Source organism: Syngnathoides biaculeatus, chromosome 1, assembly GCF_019802595.1.
Source record: "Syngnathoides biaculeatus isolate LvHL_M chromosome 1, ASM1980259v1, whole genome shotgun sequence".
In the NCBI taxonomy this organism is placed as follows: Eukaryota; Metazoa; Chordata; class Actinopteri; order Syngnathiformes; family Syngnathidae; genus Syngnathoides; species Syngnathoides biaculeatus.
Genome location: NC_084640.1, coordinates 9,008,097 through 9,027,347, shown reverse-complemented (window position 1 = coordinate 9,027,347; position 19,251 = coordinate 9,008,097). Strand labels below are relative to the sequence as shown.

The window sequence follows — 19,251 nt, the reverse complement described above, 5'->3', positions numbered from 1 at the left end:
TGTAGGAAAGTAAAGGATCAAGTATTACATCAAACATTACCTGTACGGGTACGGATTTGTGATGGTGGGGATTTTATATTATTTTGTGAGTGAAATGAATTTGAAAAATGCAAGCAACTCTGAGACTTTTGCTTTAGTGTAAGATAAATGTAATTTAATGATACAAATTATCATTTAAAAAAAAAAAACAAACTTGAAATCGTCGCTTTCGGCTTTTGGAAATGAGTTTGGGCTTTCAAGTCATCCTCGGACGCTTTTAAACGATGTACTGTACCGGTTTTGGGTCCACTTCACTTTCAGTGTCGCTAAGGGAGGTCAAAGTCGTGAGCGCATTCCAAGTGTGTGGACTGCAAAGAAAGAAAACCTGAAAATACATTGTGCTTCATTCGGTTACACACAAAGCTGAAAAATCACAACGAAGACGTGGGAATAATATTTTATGCGCAAAATATTGTTGAACGCACTTTGGTACTGATGGGGGGAGTAAACCTCGTGAAAATACGTTGAAAATTCGACTTAATTTTAATGTCCTTGCATTGCCTTTAATGCCATTTTATATTAGCCTGAGTGCTGCGGAATGTTGCCAGATCTGCTCTTCATAAACTCTGCTCGTGAACAACGGAACCAATGATTTGCGCACGTAGCTTCAAGACCTTTATAAGTGATGCGCTGTTGCCTTCTCATGCTTTTCCTGCCCACACAGGTCGAATACTTGCAATACAAATGCTACGTTACGGCAAACACGTAACCAAAATTAGTTTCAAATGGTTTGTATATTCAGTGGCATTAAGAAATGTAACGTGCTAGTTGTCGACTGTTTTAATTGGGATATTAGCTTTGTGTTAGCCGCTAGCTTCCATAGATCACCTGTCACAGACCTTCGACACCAGCATACTAGTAAGTAAGAGCCGCGTCAGTTGACCACAACAAGTTAGTATTATGGAGACTAATGTTACCGGACAAGTATTTACTGAGTATCTGCCAAAATAATTTCAGTTTAATGTGCACTTAAGAACGGAAGTCGTGTATTTTCTGTTTTCACAGAAACCAGCAGATGTGATGGAAAAGCCTGTAGAGGAAACAGCACTTGCAAAGGGGACAGAAGCTCCAGTCAAGGGTGAAGCGTCCCTCAAACCAGAGTGAGTCATTAAAATATGCATAACTCATAAAATGCCAATCGCAAACAACCATTCACAGTCACACTTACAAGCGACGTAAAGTTGTCAATTAACCAACCATTCATGTTTAAAGTACCCGGAGATAACCCCTAAACTGACAACATGCATATTCCTTACTGTCGAGGCCACATTTGAACCCTGATCCTCAGAACTGTAAGGCCGACGTGCTGCCTGGAGGTGGGGTGGGGCGGAACTATCCTCTGTTTTTATATATTTGCTGTTTTTGTACTCAAACCGGAGCCCTGTTTAAAATAAACATCATTTTGGGACTATCTTGAGGCATCATGGTGTGGAGGGGAGGAACTTTCAAATTAGTACTTTGCTGGCATCCTTTGGCAGTAATAACCCTTTTTATTTCCTAATGTTCTCACTTTGCATGTTCTAAATCATCGCATTTGCAGATTTATCACCAGCAAAGACAAATTCCACGAGTTTCTCGATTCTGAGTGGCATGGCTTGAAGGGAGTTGAGAACAAGACATCTGAGGTGCCTGAGGAGGAGCCCGTAAGAAAAAAGACAAAATTGGATACAGAGGAGATCGACAAAACCGCCAAACCAGACGGCAAACGCCTGAGGGGTCAGAACAAGTCGAGGCCACATAAGAAGCCAACATCATATGACGAAAAGAGGCTTTGTGCCTCTGTTATTCAGGTAGCACCTTCTAAAAGGAGACATCTATTTTTCTACACCATTTGTCCTTATTCGAGTAGCAAGTGAGCTGTCCTGACTGATACTTGGACTGGTTGTCAGTCAATCACAAAACACAACTCCTCAGTTAAATTCACACCTCATCGTTATTACAATCAAAATTCCATAAAACTGCATGTTAAAATGGCTTGTTGTGATGTGATGTTCTCACTGGTCCTCACTCTGGTTTCACCAGGGCAACCAGGAATGTCCCTACGGGGACAAGTGCCACTTCTATCACGACGTCGCCACCTACCTAGCCAGCAAGCCGTCTGACATCGGCCAACGCTGCCACGTCTACGACACCTTCGGGAAGTGCGCGTACGGCCTTGCCTGCCGCTTCGCCAAGGCGCACACCACGGCCGACCTGAAGAGTGCCGAGAACGCGGATGTGGTGAAAAGCTGCGAGGGCCGCACGCCGGTGAGGAACAGCCTTAGTAAAGAGCTGCAGAATCAACTGAGGAAGCATTCCGTCGTGTTCAAGAAGTCGGCGGAGTACCTCAAGACGCTTTCCAACAACAAGGATAAAAAAGAACAGCAGGACAATGGTAGGAAGACATTTTAGTTTGTTGACCATGGGAATGAGTGGTTCTGAATGGGTGATCTTTAATCATTTGTAAAAGATTATGGGTAATCAATTAAAAACAAGTGCATACAGATTGTACTCAATTCAAAGCTCTGAGAGGATTCTCATGTCACTTAACTCTTAAACGCCTAGATGAATGAAATCTAAATAGTCCCAAGTTTTATGTTTTAAAACAAAAGACATTTTTGAGAATATAGTCTTTTTTTTTTTAAGAGTAAGGGCATAGTTTTAAGCATAAAGGTGTAAAATTATTATTTTTTTTTAATTAACTTGATATATAGATTTATTTTGCCTAACACCTATGATTCAAATCCCACAATACTACAACTTTATTTTGAAAAATGCCGTTATCTTTTTCTCCTAACAAAATTCATCTTTGTTCATGTAAAGATTAATTTTTCTTAAAAAATCTGACTTTACCCTCCTAAAATTACAACGTATTTTCTTTAAATATGAATTCCGAATTTCAACAGTTTTTCTCGAAAATCTGTAACTTTTTCAAATTGCTACGTTATTTACTGGAAATGGTAGGTATACTTCATTAAATCCAAGATTACAAGGGGTACTTGGAAAAATTTCTGTCCCTTAACCCAAAAGCTTTGTCAACCCCTAATGTGAGGAATATTAATAATACCCCTTTTAATTGTTGAAAACTTTTGACAGGGGCCGCTGACATACCAGCTGTTCCAACAACCGAAGCAACGCATGAATCTACAGGTGCAGAAACTCAGGTAAAAATGTATCTACAAAAATGTACTAAAATATCTGGATTTTGGCTACGACACACCAAATTCCAATTTAATTCCTGAATGTCCACGTCTAATTACATGTGACGCATATGATGTTACATTAATGACATACATGAAACAACCCGCATATACAGATGCAACCTAAATTGCTCTGACATTCACATTATGTACATCCACAATCATCACCAATTTGTTGAGTTTTGCAACATCAAGCTTGGTATACACGATCAATGAGTTTACACCATATCGGCGAATATCCAATACATATCAGATTTTTCTTTTTTTAATCCACATTAGGAACAGGCCAGATTCCGATTTCATGTCTTTTAGAATCTATTTACTCTGCCGCGATGCAAATCCAAATTGTGCCAGTTGATCTTATTTGATCCCTGCAGTGTAAATCCAGCAGTGCCTCATGTCATTTATTTTTTTGGCAGGTTAGCTCAGAAAAGACATCCACTGTGAGGACTATTGGTCCCGTCACTGACATGGATGTCATCAAGTTGCGAGCATGTGAAAAAAAACAGGTGTCTTCCACACCTCTGTATATTTTTCTTTTTTTTTTTAAAGCCAAACCAAAGAATGCTGAACGTATGTGGTTCTGTGTTTGAAGGTGGACTTCCAAGACAAGCTTTACCTCGCACCGCTAACAACTGTAAGTGCCACGAGAGTGCAAATTCCGCACACATCATTGATTTAGTTGTTAATTATCGCTGTCCTCTTATTTCCCAAGTGTGGCAACCTGCCTTTCCGCCGCGTGTGCAAGCGCCTGGGAGCGGACATCACCTGCGGCGAGATGGCCATGTGTACCAACCTGCTCCAGGGCCAGCAGTCCGAGTGGGCCCTGCTCAAGAGGCATGAGAGTGAAGATCTCTTTGGAGTCCAGGTTGGATTACAATACCACGCTTAAGGACCAGGAAGGCCCTAAATTGGCTACTTCGGGGTGTGGGTTTCCCAAGATGTGTGCAAGGACTACTTGAAATGGATACCCAAATCATAAAGAGAGGGGAAATACATGCTTACTGGTGTTAAATATTACTTTGTCTTCAGGTGGAGGGCTGCTTCCCCGACACCATGACGAGATGCGCCGAGCTCATCAACAACAACACAGAGGTGGACTTTGTGGACATAAACTCAGGGTGCCCCATTGACCTTGTCTATAAGAAGGTTTATTTCTTTCTTTATTTATCCATGGTGACAGCCCCCTCGCCACCTAAATAAATGAATAAATAAATACAACTTTTCTGTTTTCTCGTCCTCAGGGTGGAGGCTGTGGCCTAATGACACGCACTCGCAAGTTTGAGCAAATCGTCCGGGGAATGAACTATGTGAGTGTGCGTGTTTAAGATACCGGTAAATTTGTCTGTGTTTTGGGGAAGAAAAAAAAACAAAATTTTTTTTGGGCTCCCCCCCACCTTTATAAGGTGCTGGACGTCCCTTTAACAGTGAAGATCCGCACCGGGGTTCAGGAGAAGAACAACATTGCGCATAAACTCATCCCGGAGATGAAGAATTGGGGCATTTCTATGATCACGGTAATCGTTTTTTTTCTCCAGACTATCTGGTATAAAATATTTGCGTTAAACAGTTCAAGTTTTGGTTTTCTGTTACGGTTTTAGCAGATTGTACTCACCCTAACAGAATAAGTCATAAATGAATAATCTTGTTTCATTTTACTCATAAATTTGCAAATTATGTGATATTGGGGTCAGTTTAATTGAGCATTTATCTTCTACCATCAAGGCAGCTGATGCTATAGGGTAGATGAACATGTGCATTTTTTGTAGAAAGTAATTAATTATCAAACCAATAAAGTTATATTTCCCATAGAACAGTGTTTGGGAATCACTGGTTTAGATAACTGAAAATGACTTGAGAGATTATGCTTTTCAATAATTTCAAACAATGAAAATTTTAGTGACGTGCTTTTTACAGCCATTGGTTCATGAATACGATGGCTGCACTTGTTTTTAGCTAGTTTTTGTGCCTTTGTTTTCTTTCCCCCTCTTTGTTTTACTCAGCTGTATGATGCCAGGTAACCATTTCAAACGAGAATGTGTTCTCAACTGCCTTGCCTGGTAAAATAAATAAAACTAAATAAGAAAATGAACCAAAACACTACATTTCCTACGACGTTTTTCTTCCTGGTGTTGGAATTTAGCTGCATGGCCGCTCTAGAGAGCAGCGCTACACCAAGCTTGCCGACTGGGAATACATCACCACCTGCTCCAAGCTGGCCAGCCCTATCCCACTCTTTGGTAAAAATAAATATTGGACATTTATTTCTGTTTTAACAATGCAGAATAATGCATCGATGTTGTTGTTGGAATAGGTAATGGCGATATTCTGTCCTATGAGGATGCCATGAAAGCCAAAGAGACGGGGGTTTCCGGGATCATGATTGCAAGGTTAGTGTCATTTTATTACTGCTTTTTCTCCCCCACCAAACAATCTACTGAACTCCAAAGAGTTCCGAACCATTATGAGTAGTAGTACATTATGAGTGTAATGAAATCTATATTCTGTATTTGTGATCATTCATCAGGGGCGCATTAGTGAAGCCGTGGCTCTTCACGGAAATCAAGGAGAGGCGCCACTGGGACATCTCGTCCGGGGAACGTCTGGACATCCTCCGGGAGTTCAGCAACTTCGGCTTGGAGCACTGGGGCTCGGACACGCGGGGTGTGGAGAAGACGCGCACCTTCCTGCTGGAGTGGCTCTCCTTCATGTGCAGGTGGGACGCTTTTGGAGTCACAAGACCCATTGTAAAAATGAAATTGGTACAATAATCGGTTTTAAGTAAAGTTGTTGTATGCTTGAAGTTCTCCCTGGACACTAAAGTTTTGAGAACGCCTGCCTTATGGGAAACGGTATTACTTTTATGTTATATACATACGTTTTTAAAGTTGGAAACGTATTTCAGGTATATTCCAGTCGGGCTGCTGGAGCGAGTGCCTGTGAAGATCAACGAGAGGCCTCCGTACTACATGGGGAGGAACTATCTGGAGTCCCTGATGGCGAGTCAAAACGTCGGAGACTGGATTAGGATCAGGTGAGCGCCTGTTTCCCCTGTTTCAGGAGCATTTTTCCACATAGCGATTTCGCATCAAAACATCACAGAAGAGCCGAAATGTATTTGAAGCGAACAAAGGCAGAATATTGGTGCAGTTCTGTGCAAATGATACAATAACGCATCATCCCAGCTGTGTAAGAGGGGCGGTTTCATATAATAATGGTCCCATCACACGCTTGACAGAAGAGCTGAAATATATTTAACAGGCAGTGTAAATGAGGCTGTTTGTTATTTATTCAATTTTGCTTTTCAGATTGATCATCTTCAAAATGTTTTTTTTTTCTTTTCCAGTGAAATGCTGCTTGGACCTGTGCCCCCAAATTTCAACTTCTTGCCCAAACACAAAGCCAACTCGTACAAGTGATTCTCCCCACCCACCCCCCCTGTCATTTTGAGAACAATATCTAGGATTTTATTTTATTTCAAAATCAACTGTGTGGTATATTAACTCACAAGAAAAATATGCTAATTTTTGTTTTGGTACACTTGTACTGTGCAATAAAGCCACACTTAATATACCACTGATGTTTTTATGTGTCTCTGTAAAGCGTTAATTGCTCAGCCCGAAACTTAAACTCTCACGCTAATCAAAACAGCAGCACATAAATTATGGGATGACCGCTCCTTCTTGTCCTATGTGGTGTTAAAGATACCATAATCCTAAACTGTTTGCAGGCAAGGATTAGCATTCTAGTCAATTCTGATCTGATCACGCCGTAATGTGTGTAAATGTTAAATGTAAACAGTATGACAACAACTAAAATGAATTAAAGTGTGGAGCCTTCCCCGTCTGTAGTTTAGTCAACACCCCTGCCTGGAAATGCTTATCAATGGAGCAATTTTGAAGCATATAAATGTGCAGTGAGAATGTACTGTGCGGTATTTGAATCATTTTTCATATCAGTAGAAGAGGACAGATTTTATACTGTACATATTTTTGCACGTGATGCAATTTGATGTGAATTGTGATTGATATTGCACACCTGCCTTTTGATTGGCTGAGATTCATCCAATCAGAAGCCACCAGGTGTGATCAATTAAGCACCACCTGAAGCCGAACGTGACGGTCGGAAAGATTCTGCCACGTCACGTTTTTCTTTTGGAGTCCAAATGGCTCGCCTCTGGCTGCTGGTTGTCCTGACCTGGGGTCTTTTGGTTTCGGGACGGGACCAGGAAGTTGAAACGGCACTTTTTGAAGAGGAGGCCAAGACGGGAACGTTGGATGACGATGACATTAACAACAGTGATTACGATGACGATGAAGGCAATTTTCCTGATCTAGAAGGAGTGAAAACATTGGACCCGGAACCTGTAAAAGGGGATTCGGCGACCCTCGGACTTCAGGAGGTATCCATCGGGTCCGCTCTGAGGGGATGGTCGAGCACCATAGACCCGATTGGAACTGGACTCCGAGTAACTTGTGACGATGAAGGCTTCAAGATCTTTCTCCCGGCTGCTCAGTTCAGTGACGTAAAAGTTTTGGGTAGGTGCTATTCATCTGATTTTACAGCACTTAAAAATCTGTTCTACTCATTCATGTTCATGACGTGAAGTTTGCACATCAGTCTGCTATAAGGGACAGTAATCCAAACGCTATCTGCATATTCATTTTTAGATTTGCAAATCCAGTAATGACAGCTGTTGTCTTGTGAAAGTTGTGCATGAGTCACTGTGGTAGAATGTGATCAAAAAGCTATTTGAATGCTTGATATGAAAGTTGTCAAATACTGGAGTGAGTACAAAGAGTTGGCAGAGAAGAAAACATCTTTTGAACAACTATCCCTGTGTAGCAAGTCCCCACCACACACACCTTCCCAATGCATTCACCACTCTTAGAATTTTTGTATTATTTTTTTTAATTCTTGGCTTTTCTCCAGGTTCTGAAGACCAACGATCTGTCGATCACGCTCAATGTGGTCTCAACGTGAGCCGCTTCGAGGACACCCTAACCGTGCCTTTTATCGGATGCCACATGGAGATTGTAAGTCCTACATTATTTCTCATTTCAAAACAAATGAATGGACTGAAATATTGCCTTGCCCTTGCAGACCAACAGCTACAGCCTGCAACTGTCGTACAAAGATGAGCTTGGCGAGGCCCGTGTGGCCGCAGTGTCGTGCCGTCCGGGTCCGGAGTCCGCCTCAGGCCTGCAGCTTCGCGCCGGTGTCCCACCTGGCGCACCTGCGTCGAGGTGCCGTACGCCACCACCAGTGCGGACACCGCCAAGGGCGGAACGTGAGTGCTCAGTCTCCACAGATCACATCATTTAGCGGTAATAGTGAAATGATTTAATGCACTGGTTCTTATTATGAGGTCACAATATCATTAAAAAAAAATTACTGTACATATGAGGACGAACACAAATAAACATAATAAATAATAGTTAAAAAGGGGAAAAAAACTTTTTAAAAATACAGTATCAGCTTAAATCAAATGGACAATTTTTAAATGTCATCTTGGGGTACAAGTGCTAGTCCTGGTATATTGGTTTAGGATTAGGATGGCCGTCCTTGGACTCCAAAAACCTGAGGAAGCCCTTTTTTAAATGTTTGACTTCAGACTGTGCCGTGGCCCCTGAAGAGCAGCTACCTTGTGGCTATGCTGAAATTTTGCCTGCTGATTGTGAGACAAAGGGATGCTGTGTCAATCCTACTTCATATGAATGCTTCTATCCATTGGATGGTAAAGATTTTTTTTTCTCGTTTATTTTGGGGTGTTACAATTTGCTGTCAATGATCTGGTTCTGGTTATTTTTCACTCTTTTGGAATGCTGTCGCTGTGGTTTCTTTTCAGGCTTTTTATCTCTCATGTACACTGTGCTTTATTTCTAGCTAGCAAACAGTTGTCATGATACTGCTCTGTGCTTCTTTTTCAGTATGGTTACTGCTGTTGAGTTTTCCTGCTCTCCAGCTTTGCTTTTCAGGCTTTTTTGTCATACACTGTACTGCTTCAGGATTTTTTTTTTTTTTTTAAATCACTAATTCAGTTTCAGGATTTGTCTCTCGCTCTGTGCTTCTTATTCAATATTTTTCTTTAAGTGTTCATCTTACTCATGATCAGTTTAAATCAAATAGACAAACTTTAAATTGTCGTTCCAGAGTGCACGGTCGATCTCCATTTTGTTTTCATCATCCGTTCCACATACGAATCCTGGCATCTGGACCCCACCCGGCTGGTGATTCCCGGAACAAAGTGCAGGCCCGTTGTGGCGAACGCCGACTTTGCCATCTTTAAGTTCAAAGTTACCGAATGTGGAACACGCACTTATGTAAGTTGTCACTTATCATTACACGTAGCATTGTGATGTACTCTTGCTTTGTACTGCCTTAAAACCTGATGATCAAATTTCAGGACATTGGCATGACAAGGTTCTACCTGGCTGAGGTCCAAACTCTAGTTCGAGCGCTGAACCTCAAGTACGGCATCATCACAAGAATGGATCCATTAAGGTTGCCATTATTACACTATATAAATGAAAGTGTTCTTCACTAGGGGTTCTCAAACTTTTTGGGTCTAGGGACATGGAGACATTTTTCCAAGACCCCCCTCATAATGCCAACCCCAATGAAACAGAATCATTTCATTATTTGTCTTCATTTTAGGTTCTTGCTGGAGTGTCGCTACAGTTTAGCCGATCGTGACCAGCAGCCGTTCGCCAGCGTCGGCTATATGGTGAAGATCCCGAGCCGCGACCTACCGTCGTCCATCCCCTCTGACGGTTTATACGGGGTTCAGTTGAGGATTGCTACAGGTCTGAATGAGGGCTGGGATTCGTGGAGTTATTTGTGATAAAATTATTGGCCTGGTTGTAAGAGCACGCGACAGTGATTCATCATATCTGCGTAGCAGGAAAAAGTCAAAACTGATTGACACAGCAAAACGATGTAACACAAATGATAAAGTGATGCAATACCACACTACATGTTGCAAAATATCACAATCCCATATGTATAATATTGCGCTTTTGTTTGAATATGAAGTTTGTAACTTACCTGTGTTTTAATTCCAAACAGATGAGACGTTTTCCACTTTCCTGCCTTCTTTTCCAACGTTGCGGTACATCCTGACCAAACCTGTATATTTGGAACTGAGTCTCTTGTCTCCCAAACCTAATGCGAGTATTCTGGTCAAGTACTGTCTGGCATACCCTCAGTCTGCAAAGAACGCACTGGTGCTCGTTTATGAAGGGTAAGCCAGCATCTCGACCCAACTTGCCCCCCCCCCCCCCCCCCCATTTTTATCTTATTTCGTTGTGGTTTATCGTGTACGTTTGTCTTTTTATATTTATATATTTTAAAAAACATTTTTTCATTCTGTGGTTTGGAGCCAATTGTGACAGCCCTCCCCCATACCTGCTCACCTGAACTGCTTGCTCTAACAACATAGGTGCTAGTTCGGAACTACCTTAATGTTTGTTTAGTGACTTTTCTGAACCCTCTAGCAAATACCCCCCACCACGACTGACTTGTACAGGTATGGTCTTACGAGGAATGTTGCTTTCTGTAGGTGTGCTTGGAGTTCATACCTGCTTGCACGAACAACATAGGTGCAAACAGGTGGTAGTTTACAAAAGTTTGCAACTAGCTTAACGTGCTATGTTTAGTGACTTTTCTGACCCCTCAAGAACCCCACCCCCCACGACTTACTTGTACACGTATGGTCTTACGAGGACTGTTGTTTTCTGTAGGTGTGCCAACCCTAATGACCCAAATGTGGCAATCCTGCAAGTGAGCAACTTACACCAAAATCGCCATCAGAGGCATTTTGAGGTCAAGGCGTTTCAGTTTATGGACGTTAAGACTAAGCGGTACCTTGATGAACAAGTGAGTATCTGGAAAGGCTTTCAAGTGTAGATTCTACTGACCTCTATATGTGATAACTATGGAAAGCAATTGGAGCATATATATATATATTTTTTTTTCTTTTTTGGTTCTGTATCCTTAACATACAGCTCAAGGTCCATCCAGTAGTATGCCCTTTGTCCTCCCTCATAAGATCATTCAACACTCTCGTAGAATTGGGAATTAGTAGGATGACGAAGTGGTACTAGTAGTGGAATGTTACTAAAAATAATTTTTCCCAATAGTGTGCCTTTGGCGCTCCACTCATCTATTTTGTCTATTTATGTTACCTGAAGTTGGCTAACAAGGATAATGATACATGCTCTAACAGCTTTTATAAATAACTTAAAATTATACTGTATCTATTGCCCCTACAGATCCACTTCATGTGCTCTTCAGAGGTTTGCTGGTCCGATGAGAAGACTTGTGAAGAGCGCTGCTTTGACGGAAAAGTGAGATTTCAAATGCGTATTTATATATTACCGTCGATGCGCTATCTTAATGTTCTATTTCTTTGCAGGTACCATAAGGACTCACAACCTGTGGACATCAACCTAAACTGTGATTGTACATTAAAAAGACTGACAAATGTATCCTGTTGTGCATTAATTTCCTATTGCATCATGCAACAAGAGGTCACTCAAATTACACATCATTCATGTCCATCAAGTCGTCAAGATTTATATAACCTACTGGTGGATCTTAATAAATTTCAGTAGTTCAATTAAAAGTGAAACTTATTCACGATCTGGAATGAAATAGTTAATGATTTTGAAGGATAATCTTTGATATATCTTTCTCACCGTCTCAAATTGGAAGATGAGAATTCTTTATTTTTTTTCCCCTTTGGTAAATGTTCTCATTGCTGACCTAACTCAATAATGTGCATTTACAAACAAGCCGAAGTTAAATATTTTCATTTTATGAACAATTCTTAAGGTACAACAAACGTTGGCAATTAGTGAATTTTATACACACACACACACACACACACCACACACACACACACACACACACACACACCACACACACACACACACCACACACACACCACACACACACACACACACACACACACACACACACACACATATATATAATTTGAAAATATAGTGATGAAGCAGCGCCAACCCACAATCCTTTGCGCCATTAACACGTAAACAAAATAGTAGTTCTGGCATTTTTAAATTTCCATTATGTGCATTTTATCGCCGTTAGTACAACAAGGAAAACATTTTGAATATAATTTTGGTTGCGAATTTTCTGTATTAGACTACGAAGCCCATACAGAATCCGGAAGTGTGGGTTGTCACGTGAGTAACAGCGGCACGAGTCATAAAAAATAGTGCCCACGTTGAAAATTATTCAATTGAATTGTTTTATCTTTACTTCACAAGCGGGCCAACCGTCTTATTGCATCAGATTTTATAGTAAGTGTTTTAGGTTTAATTGAAGCTATCACTGCTGTTGAACGTGAACCTGACTGCTCAGTTGTTGGCGACAGCGCGACAAACCACAGCATTCGGGTAAGTGCAAAAATACAATTTGGCTAAATATTCGTTATGATTTAGCAAAACTGTTCGGCCACTGTTAGTTAATCGTAAACGACTCTTAAAATGCAGTGAGTGTTGACGAATAACCTGGTTAAAATCGTGCAAATTTAAATTCAATTATGATCTACTCTTAAAAACTCCTTTAAACAAGGAAAGTCCATCCATGCATAGTCCAAGCCGCTTATCCTCACAAGGGTCGCTGGAATGCTGGAGCCTATCCCAGCCAACGTCAATTTGACATAACTGATGATTTTATTGCGATGTCGTCGTAGCATACCTCACGGCTGATGTTGAAAATCGTTCTGCTTTTATTAAATCTTCCATAATTTACAGTTTAACATCTAAACTGACTGTGGCAGTTGTGACTGGCTTGGACTTTGCCTCAAGTCAGGGAGTCTGTGTTGAGAATGGATATTTTATTCCTCTTCGTAGTGGAAATGGTAAATGTGATATTAAGTGATTGTGCAAGAGATGGGGTTTCTTGTTGCTTGTGTTTGTGTTTGGGTGTCACGACCAGACGATGATGTACTTTCCCCAAATAATAGACAATTGAGTGCTCGAAATGTGTCAAAACACATTTTTTTGTTAGGTACTTTTGCGTGTCTTGTGATCTTGCACTTTTATTTATTTATTTATTTATTTTTGTCCTTTTGGATTTGCTGTGCAGCTGCAGATGTAGTTCCGTGTGCATTGGGTAGCCAGACTGTGTTGTCAGCAAGTAGGTGGAGTCTGTCCACCACACACACCCCTCATAAACCAGTGCTGGGCTGGAGGTCGTCTGACACCATTCTCCCTCTGTCAAACCTTCTCAGATCCTCCTTCCGACACCGGACAAAATGGCTCATCTCCCTGCTCTTTTCCAGTATGTGGACGAACACCAGGAGCTTTACGTGGCGGTAAGACCCCCCCCCCCCCCCACACACACACACACATTGGCTAGACTCCTTATATTCCATCAACATATATGTCGTTTTAGTGGCCGATTCATATGTTATATAGTCTCCAGAGAGCCATATAATATTAATGAAATCGTATGATGCGATCATCAAGCGTCTGGTCATTGTTATAAATTTATGAGCATTTGTCGGGTAGCTGTTTAGAAACTTTAGAACAGTTTTGCATGGTGCGCCACATTTTGCCAAAAGCTGCCTTTAACTTGTTAACATTCAGTTGTTCTTGACCAGCGCTTGGCGGAATGGGTGGGGGTCCAGAGCGTGTCCGCCTGGCCGGAGAAGCGCGGCGAGATCAAGAAAATGATGCAAATGGCCGCCAAGGACATTGAGCGGCTGGGCGGCACCGTGGAGATGGTGGACATTGGTAAACAGAAGGTGAAAACGTACTTTTATATTGTTTACTTGCATGTTATTCAATTATGTAGAATTCCCTAAATTCGAAAAATGGTCTGCCAATTTCTGTTCTGCAGTCACGTCAGCCTTGTAGCATAAAAAAAAACAAACAAAAAAAAAACAATTAGACAACTGTTAATATTCTCAATAATCAAGAAGATTTAGTGGAACACCCACCGCTGTTTTAACATCCAGCTGAGAGTGTTTCTGTTTGTTGCAGCTTCCGAGCGGGGAGGAGATCCCGCTGCCCCCCATCATCCTGGGCCGGCTGGGTTCCGACCCGGGCAAGAAGACCGTTTGCATCTACGGCCACCTCGACGTCCAGCCCGCCAACGTCGACGACGGCTGGGACACGGAGCCGTTCACTCTGGTGGAGAAAGAAGGTGAGTTTGGTGACTTTCAGTTTCTCTGATGACTAGTTTATGTTTTGAAATGGTTTTATAATGATGTCAAGAGTCTGATGATTACTCCCACTACTGCACGGTACATTCATTGTCTCCAGACACACGTTGATAACAGATTTCAGAATAAAATACATGTTTGAGGTGAAACTGTCAATTACTTATTCCTCCATAACATCTCATGTTTGAGCATTCAATGTCTTTCCGGCGTTACAGTCAGTGTTTTGATCAGCATTCCTCCACGAAATGCGTGCTGTGCAGCTTTTATCAGCTGATCCCGTCACGGTTCACGCTCATTTCCAAAGTCCTTTCCAAGTCATCGCGGCTTATCTCACCGCTCGGAATGTAGAACTAGGTAGAAAGAGTCATTATCTTGCTTTGTATTGTTCCCGCTTGCACATTCAAGAGCCAACTTGGACTCGGTTCCTCTGCAAAACGGCAGCACCTATTAACGTGCATAAACACTGTCAAGTGTGAAGACGCTATTGAGGTGCAGACACGCAGTGGTGTGCGTTGATGTTACGAGGTCACTGCCATACATAACTGACTGGTTCTGTGCTTTCTTAGTCTGTTCTGATTTGTCGCACCCCTTATTGTTGTACTCCTTTTTGTTTGTGATTTTCTATCACCTTATAGAAAGCAGCACTTCCTCTTCCTGTCACCTCCATCCTACTTGCTGAGTTTCTCTTTTGCATTATTTGCGTGGGTGTGTGTTTCACAATACAAAATAAAATCAATTCAAGAGAATAGCTTCAACTTTATTTGGAATTGTCTGACCAGAACTAAGACTTTAATCCAAATGTTTTCTTTTATTTTAGTTGTGAAATTGTCCAGCCAGAGCCCAGAGAAAAATGTAATTTATTTTAAAACTTGAAAATGGTGTTATTTTGTTGTATTTGATAGGAAAGCTCTACGGAAGAGGCTCCACTGACGACAAGGGTCCCGTGCTGGCTTGGTTTAACTGCATCGAGGCTTACCAGAAAATCCAGCAGGTAAACTTCCAGCAAGAAATTAAATGTGTCAACAGGCGATTCCAGGCGGGTGACTGTCCAAAGGTCTGAATGCAATATGGTTTCTCCTTGCAGGGACTTAATAATTAAACCCACTTACATCACCAACTTTGTTGCTTTTTCCACCATTCTTTCTTTGAAATCGAGCTAATCGTGAGATGTTGCCTCCACGGCAGGAGCTGCCCATCAACATCAAGTTCTGCTTTGAAGGCATGGAGGAGTCTGGATCGGAGGGCTTGGACGACCTGGTCTTCTCGCGCAAGGACACCTTCTTCAAGGACGTGGACTATGTGTGCATCTCGGACAACTACTGGCTGGGCAAGACCAAACCCTGCATCACGTACGGCCTCAGGGGAATCTGCTACTTCTTCATTGAGGTGAACATCTTGACATTTTGATATGTGTACACCCAGCACGTACAAAGTTAGAATTATAATAACAACCATGTTGACGATATGTTAAAGGTGGACGGCTGTGAGAAGGACTTGCACTCAGGCGTGTTTGGTGGCTCTGTTCACGAGGCCATGACGGACCTCATCACACTTATGGGCAAGTCATGATGCCGTTTGCATTCATAGCTGATAGTGCATAAAGAATGTGCACATACTTGTAAGTGGAGTTGGACGCACGTAAGAAAACAAATACCCTTTGACGTCTTCCTTTTCAAATGTCAGTGAGTCCAAGCGTACACCTAAATCAACAAATGAATGGCTTCAGGTCAAGGAAGTTTATTTTTGGAATGGCATTGGAATTCCTTTTTATTTCTTTTTGTTTTATTTCTGCAAAGGATGGATGGTCTAGCCAGAGCCCAGACCTCAATCCAAATCATTTAAAAAAAATTTTCCATTTCATTTTCATTCAAACTTTATAAATGTCTAGCCAGAGCACAGACCAAAATCTTTCATTCGCATTAAATTAACATTTTAGAAGGGTTCAGCCGCAGATCAGACCATATTCCAAATTTTTAATTTTCAAAAAAATTACAATGAATTATTTTAACTTGTTGTAATGGACTCTGCAAAGCCAATTAGAATTCATTTTACTTGAATTAATGGATTCATTTGTGTTGTCTCCTTCAACAGGCTCCCTGGTGGACAGGAAGGGGAAAATCATGATTCCTGGCATGTACGACGACGTGGCTCCTCTGACAGACGACGAGAGGCAACTTTACGACAGGATCGAGTTCGACTTGGAGGAGTACTGCAAAGACGTCGGTGTTGAACAGCTACTGCACAGCTCCAAGGTGAGGCCATTGTTAACCCTAGGAACAAGGCCACCAAGCATTTGAATCACTTTTTTTCCCCATCTTTTTTTTATAGGAGCAAATCCTAATGCACCGCTGGAGGTACCCCTCGCTCTCTCTGCACGGCATCGAGGGGGCTTTTGCCGACGCAGGCGCCAAGACGGTTATCCCGCGCAAAGTCAACGGCAAATTCTCCATCCGGCTGGTCCCTGACATGGACCCCAAAGTTGTGGAGAAGAAGGTAAGACCACAAATAATTAAATCAAACTACAATACTCTAATTAATTAATTTGAAATACCTGTATACAAATACATTGAATTTAATTAAGATAAGATACATAAATAATAATAAAAACGTAATGCATTTACATTTACAATAATTTAAATTACAATAAAATGCAACACGTTTTATTAAATTCAAATAAAAAAATTCAATACTGTGAATTAAATAGCCATTCATATTAAATTGACATAAATTCAAATAATTGAATAAAAAACAATCAAGAAGGAAAAAAGCGAAATTATACTAATTTCAGAGAACCAAAAAAAATGAACATTTTAATACAATAAGTAATAAAATACAATAAATGATATTAATCAAGATAAATATCATTCCAGTAAGTCAATCAAAAATAGTGATGAAAGAGGATATAGTGCAATATATTTAGGTTTAACCAAAGAAATACCTTTTCAAATTCAGTAAATTGAATAAAAGAAGTGTAATTAAAATTCTAATAAAATAAATTAAAATAATAGTAAACCACAGTGAAGTATTACAGTATAATGAAATTAAGGTAATAGTGAAGTGTAGTAAATCTAAAGAGATAAAATACAAAAATATTTTTTTTGTATTCACAGCTGATTACATAAATTTCATAAATACTATAACGTTTTATTTAAACGCCAAAAAAATTCAATGAAACCAAACGAAGCAAGATTAAGATACAATCACATGCAATTTAATAAAATGGAACAAGGCAAAATTTTAAAAATGAATTGCTCAGCCATTTTTTTTCTAGTCGTCATGTGACTGTGGTTTGCCACGTCTGTCTGTGCAAACCTAAAAATAAACCCCGCCAACAGTCCTTGAGGAAGTACGTGCCTCTCACCATTAGAAACAATAAAATGAAAAGCAAACCTGTGCACATCAAGATGTTTTTTTTTTTTTTTTTTTACTTGAAGTCACGTGAATAGCTGACTCATCATGAATCACATCACTCCACACAAGTTAGTTTTTGTTTGCTTGTGGAGTTATTCAACGCAATCGTTATTTTGGTTTTCAGGTGACTGACTATCTAAAGCAGAAGTTTGCCGAACTGGAGAGCCCCAACAAGCTGAACGTGTACATGGGCCACGGGGCCAAAGCCTGGGTGTCCGACTTCAACCATCCACACTACATGGCGGGTCGCAAAGCTATGAAGACGGGTATGCCTGTGTCAGAGAGGTGGCAATAGTACAAACACACTGTAGTGGAGTAAAAGTCCCCCCTACAAAAAAAAAATGACTATGGTAAAAGCAGAAGTACAGATTCAGTTCCTTTACTTACAGGGGGTATTAAAATTTTGCACACTTCAAATTCCATTTTTTTTTTCGGTGCCTCTCTATATATGCACTAAAGTTAAGCTGTTCTAGAAGCCCTTTCTTGACATTTTAATAGTCACATTTTACAGTTTTGAAATAATTTATCTTTGTCTTGTTTTTTTCATATCACAGAAAGAGGTAGCAGACTTTTTTTTATACTAATAATAGCTTTATGTAGCACTTTTAGAGATATTTACAAAGTTCTTTGAGAGACCAAATAGGACACAAAACATAAGCAAAAATTCACTTTAATATTCCAACACAGTAATCATATAAAAACGACACTTGCCTCCACCGATTTCAAAGGCTGGAAGAAAAAGTATAAGTCCTGAGAAAAATAAATACTTCAAGTACAGACAACTTCAATATTGACTAAAGTTTAGTAATATCTATACAAGTAACAAGTAATTGTATGTTGCTACTACCCATCACTGCCGTGTGAATTTGTTATAGCCATTCGTTAGCCGCTCATTAAACCGTGGGTCTCTGTTGCAGTCTTTGGCGTGGAACCGGATCTGACGCGCGAGGGCGGCAGCATCCCCGTCACTTTGACCTTCCAGGAGGCGACGGGACGCAACGTCATGCTGCTTCCCGTCGGCTCCTCTGACGACGGCGCACACTCCCAGAATGAGAAACTCAACAGGTGCTCGACTCCTTTTCCGCCTCTTCTTCCAGGATTGTGAATCACATTTCTCTTTTTATTTTCAGATCTAACTACATTCAGGGGATCAAGATGCTTGGTGCGTACTTCCATGAGGTGTCCCAGCTGCAAGAATAGATCCCAATACCATTACCCCATGGACCGCAATCAACTGTTGTATTTGGGATAGAAATTGGATTTGAGTTTGTCTTCCAGCAATAAAAGACTTCCGCTTTGTTACTGTAGTTCTGACTTGTGAATATTTTACAGATTTTTCTATGAAATTGTAGAGGATTACAGTCAGGGGATCAAGCTTTTGACTGCAAATAATAAGTGCCTGTAGTAGGTAGCTTGTGACTCTAT

General features: G+C 40.8%; 3 protein-coding genes across 5 annotated transcripts; all 3 read left to right on the top strand.

Annotated features, from left to right (window-relative positions):
• Positions 1–535: 535 nt before the first annotated feature.
• Positions 536–6,797, top strand: dus3l (dihydrouridine synthase 3-like (S. cerevisiae)). Its single transcript, XM_061814195.1, has 16 exons — positions 536–897; positions 1,045–1,139; positions 1,580–1,829; positions 2,062–2,413; positions 3,115–3,182; positions 3,638–3,727; positions 3,814–3,855; positions 3,934–4,086; positions 4,251–4,367; positions 4,463–4,528; positions 4,625–4,735; positions 5,362–5,458; positions 5,533–5,608; positions 5,746–5,934; positions 6,124–6,252; positions 6,565–6,797. The coding sequence occupies exons 2-16, from the start codon at positions 1,060–1,062 to the stop codon at positions 6,635–6,637; spliced, it is 1,893 nt and encodes a 630-aa protein (XP_061670179.1). The 5' UTR covers positions 536–897; positions 1,045–1,059; the 3' UTR covers positions 6,638–6,797.
• Positions 6,798–7,312: 515 nt separating this feature from the next.
• Positions 7,313–11,707, top strand: LOC133497928 (zona pellucida sperm-binding protein 4-like). Of its 2 annotated transcripts, XM_061814207.1 has the most exons (11): positions 7,314–7,756; positions 8,151–8,254; positions 8,322–8,508; positions 8,833–8,955; positions 9,372–9,541; positions 9,625–9,722; positions 9,876–10,024; positions 10,287–10,461; positions 10,961–11,096; positions 11,492–11,566; positions 11,635–11,707. In XM_061814207.1, the coding sequence occupies exons 1-11, from the start codon at positions 7,384–7,386 to the stop codon at positions 11,641–11,643; spliced, it is 1,599 nt and encodes a 532-aa protein (XP_061670191.1). In that variant the 5' UTR covers positions 7,314–7,383; the 3' UTR covers positions 11,644–11,707. The 2 variants fall into 2 exon arrangements, with proteins under 2 accessions (XP_061670199.1, XP_061670191.1); XM_061814215.1 differs by lacking the exon at positions 8,833–8,955 and having other exon boundaries at positions 7,313–7,756.
• A 693-nt stretch (positions 11,708–12,400) lies between these two features.
• Positions 12,401–19,133, top strand: cndp2 (carnosine dipeptidase 2). 2 transcript variants are annotated; one of them, XM_061814334.1, is made up of 13 exons: positions 12,401–12,640; positions 13,335–13,385; positions 13,480–13,563; positions 13,852–13,995; positions 14,234–14,396; positions 15,318–15,406; positions 15,601–15,801; positions 15,889–15,973; positions 16,507–16,667; positions 16,744–16,908; positions 17,951–18,092; positions 18,744–18,891; positions 18,957–19,133. In XM_061814334.1, the coding sequence occupies exons 3-13, from the start codon at positions 13,504–13,506 to the stop codon at positions 19,024–19,026; spliced, it is 1,428 nt and encodes a 475-aa protein (XP_061670318.1). In that variant the 5' UTR covers positions 12,401–12,640; positions 13,335–13,385; positions 13,480–13,503; the 3' UTR covers positions 19,027–19,133. The 2 variants fall into 2 exon arrangements, with proteins under 2 accessions (XP_061670318.1, XP_061670312.1); XM_061814328.1 differs by lacking the exon at positions 13,335–13,385 and having other exon boundaries at positions 12,402–12,640.
• Positions 19,134–19,251: the final 118 nt, after the last annotated feature.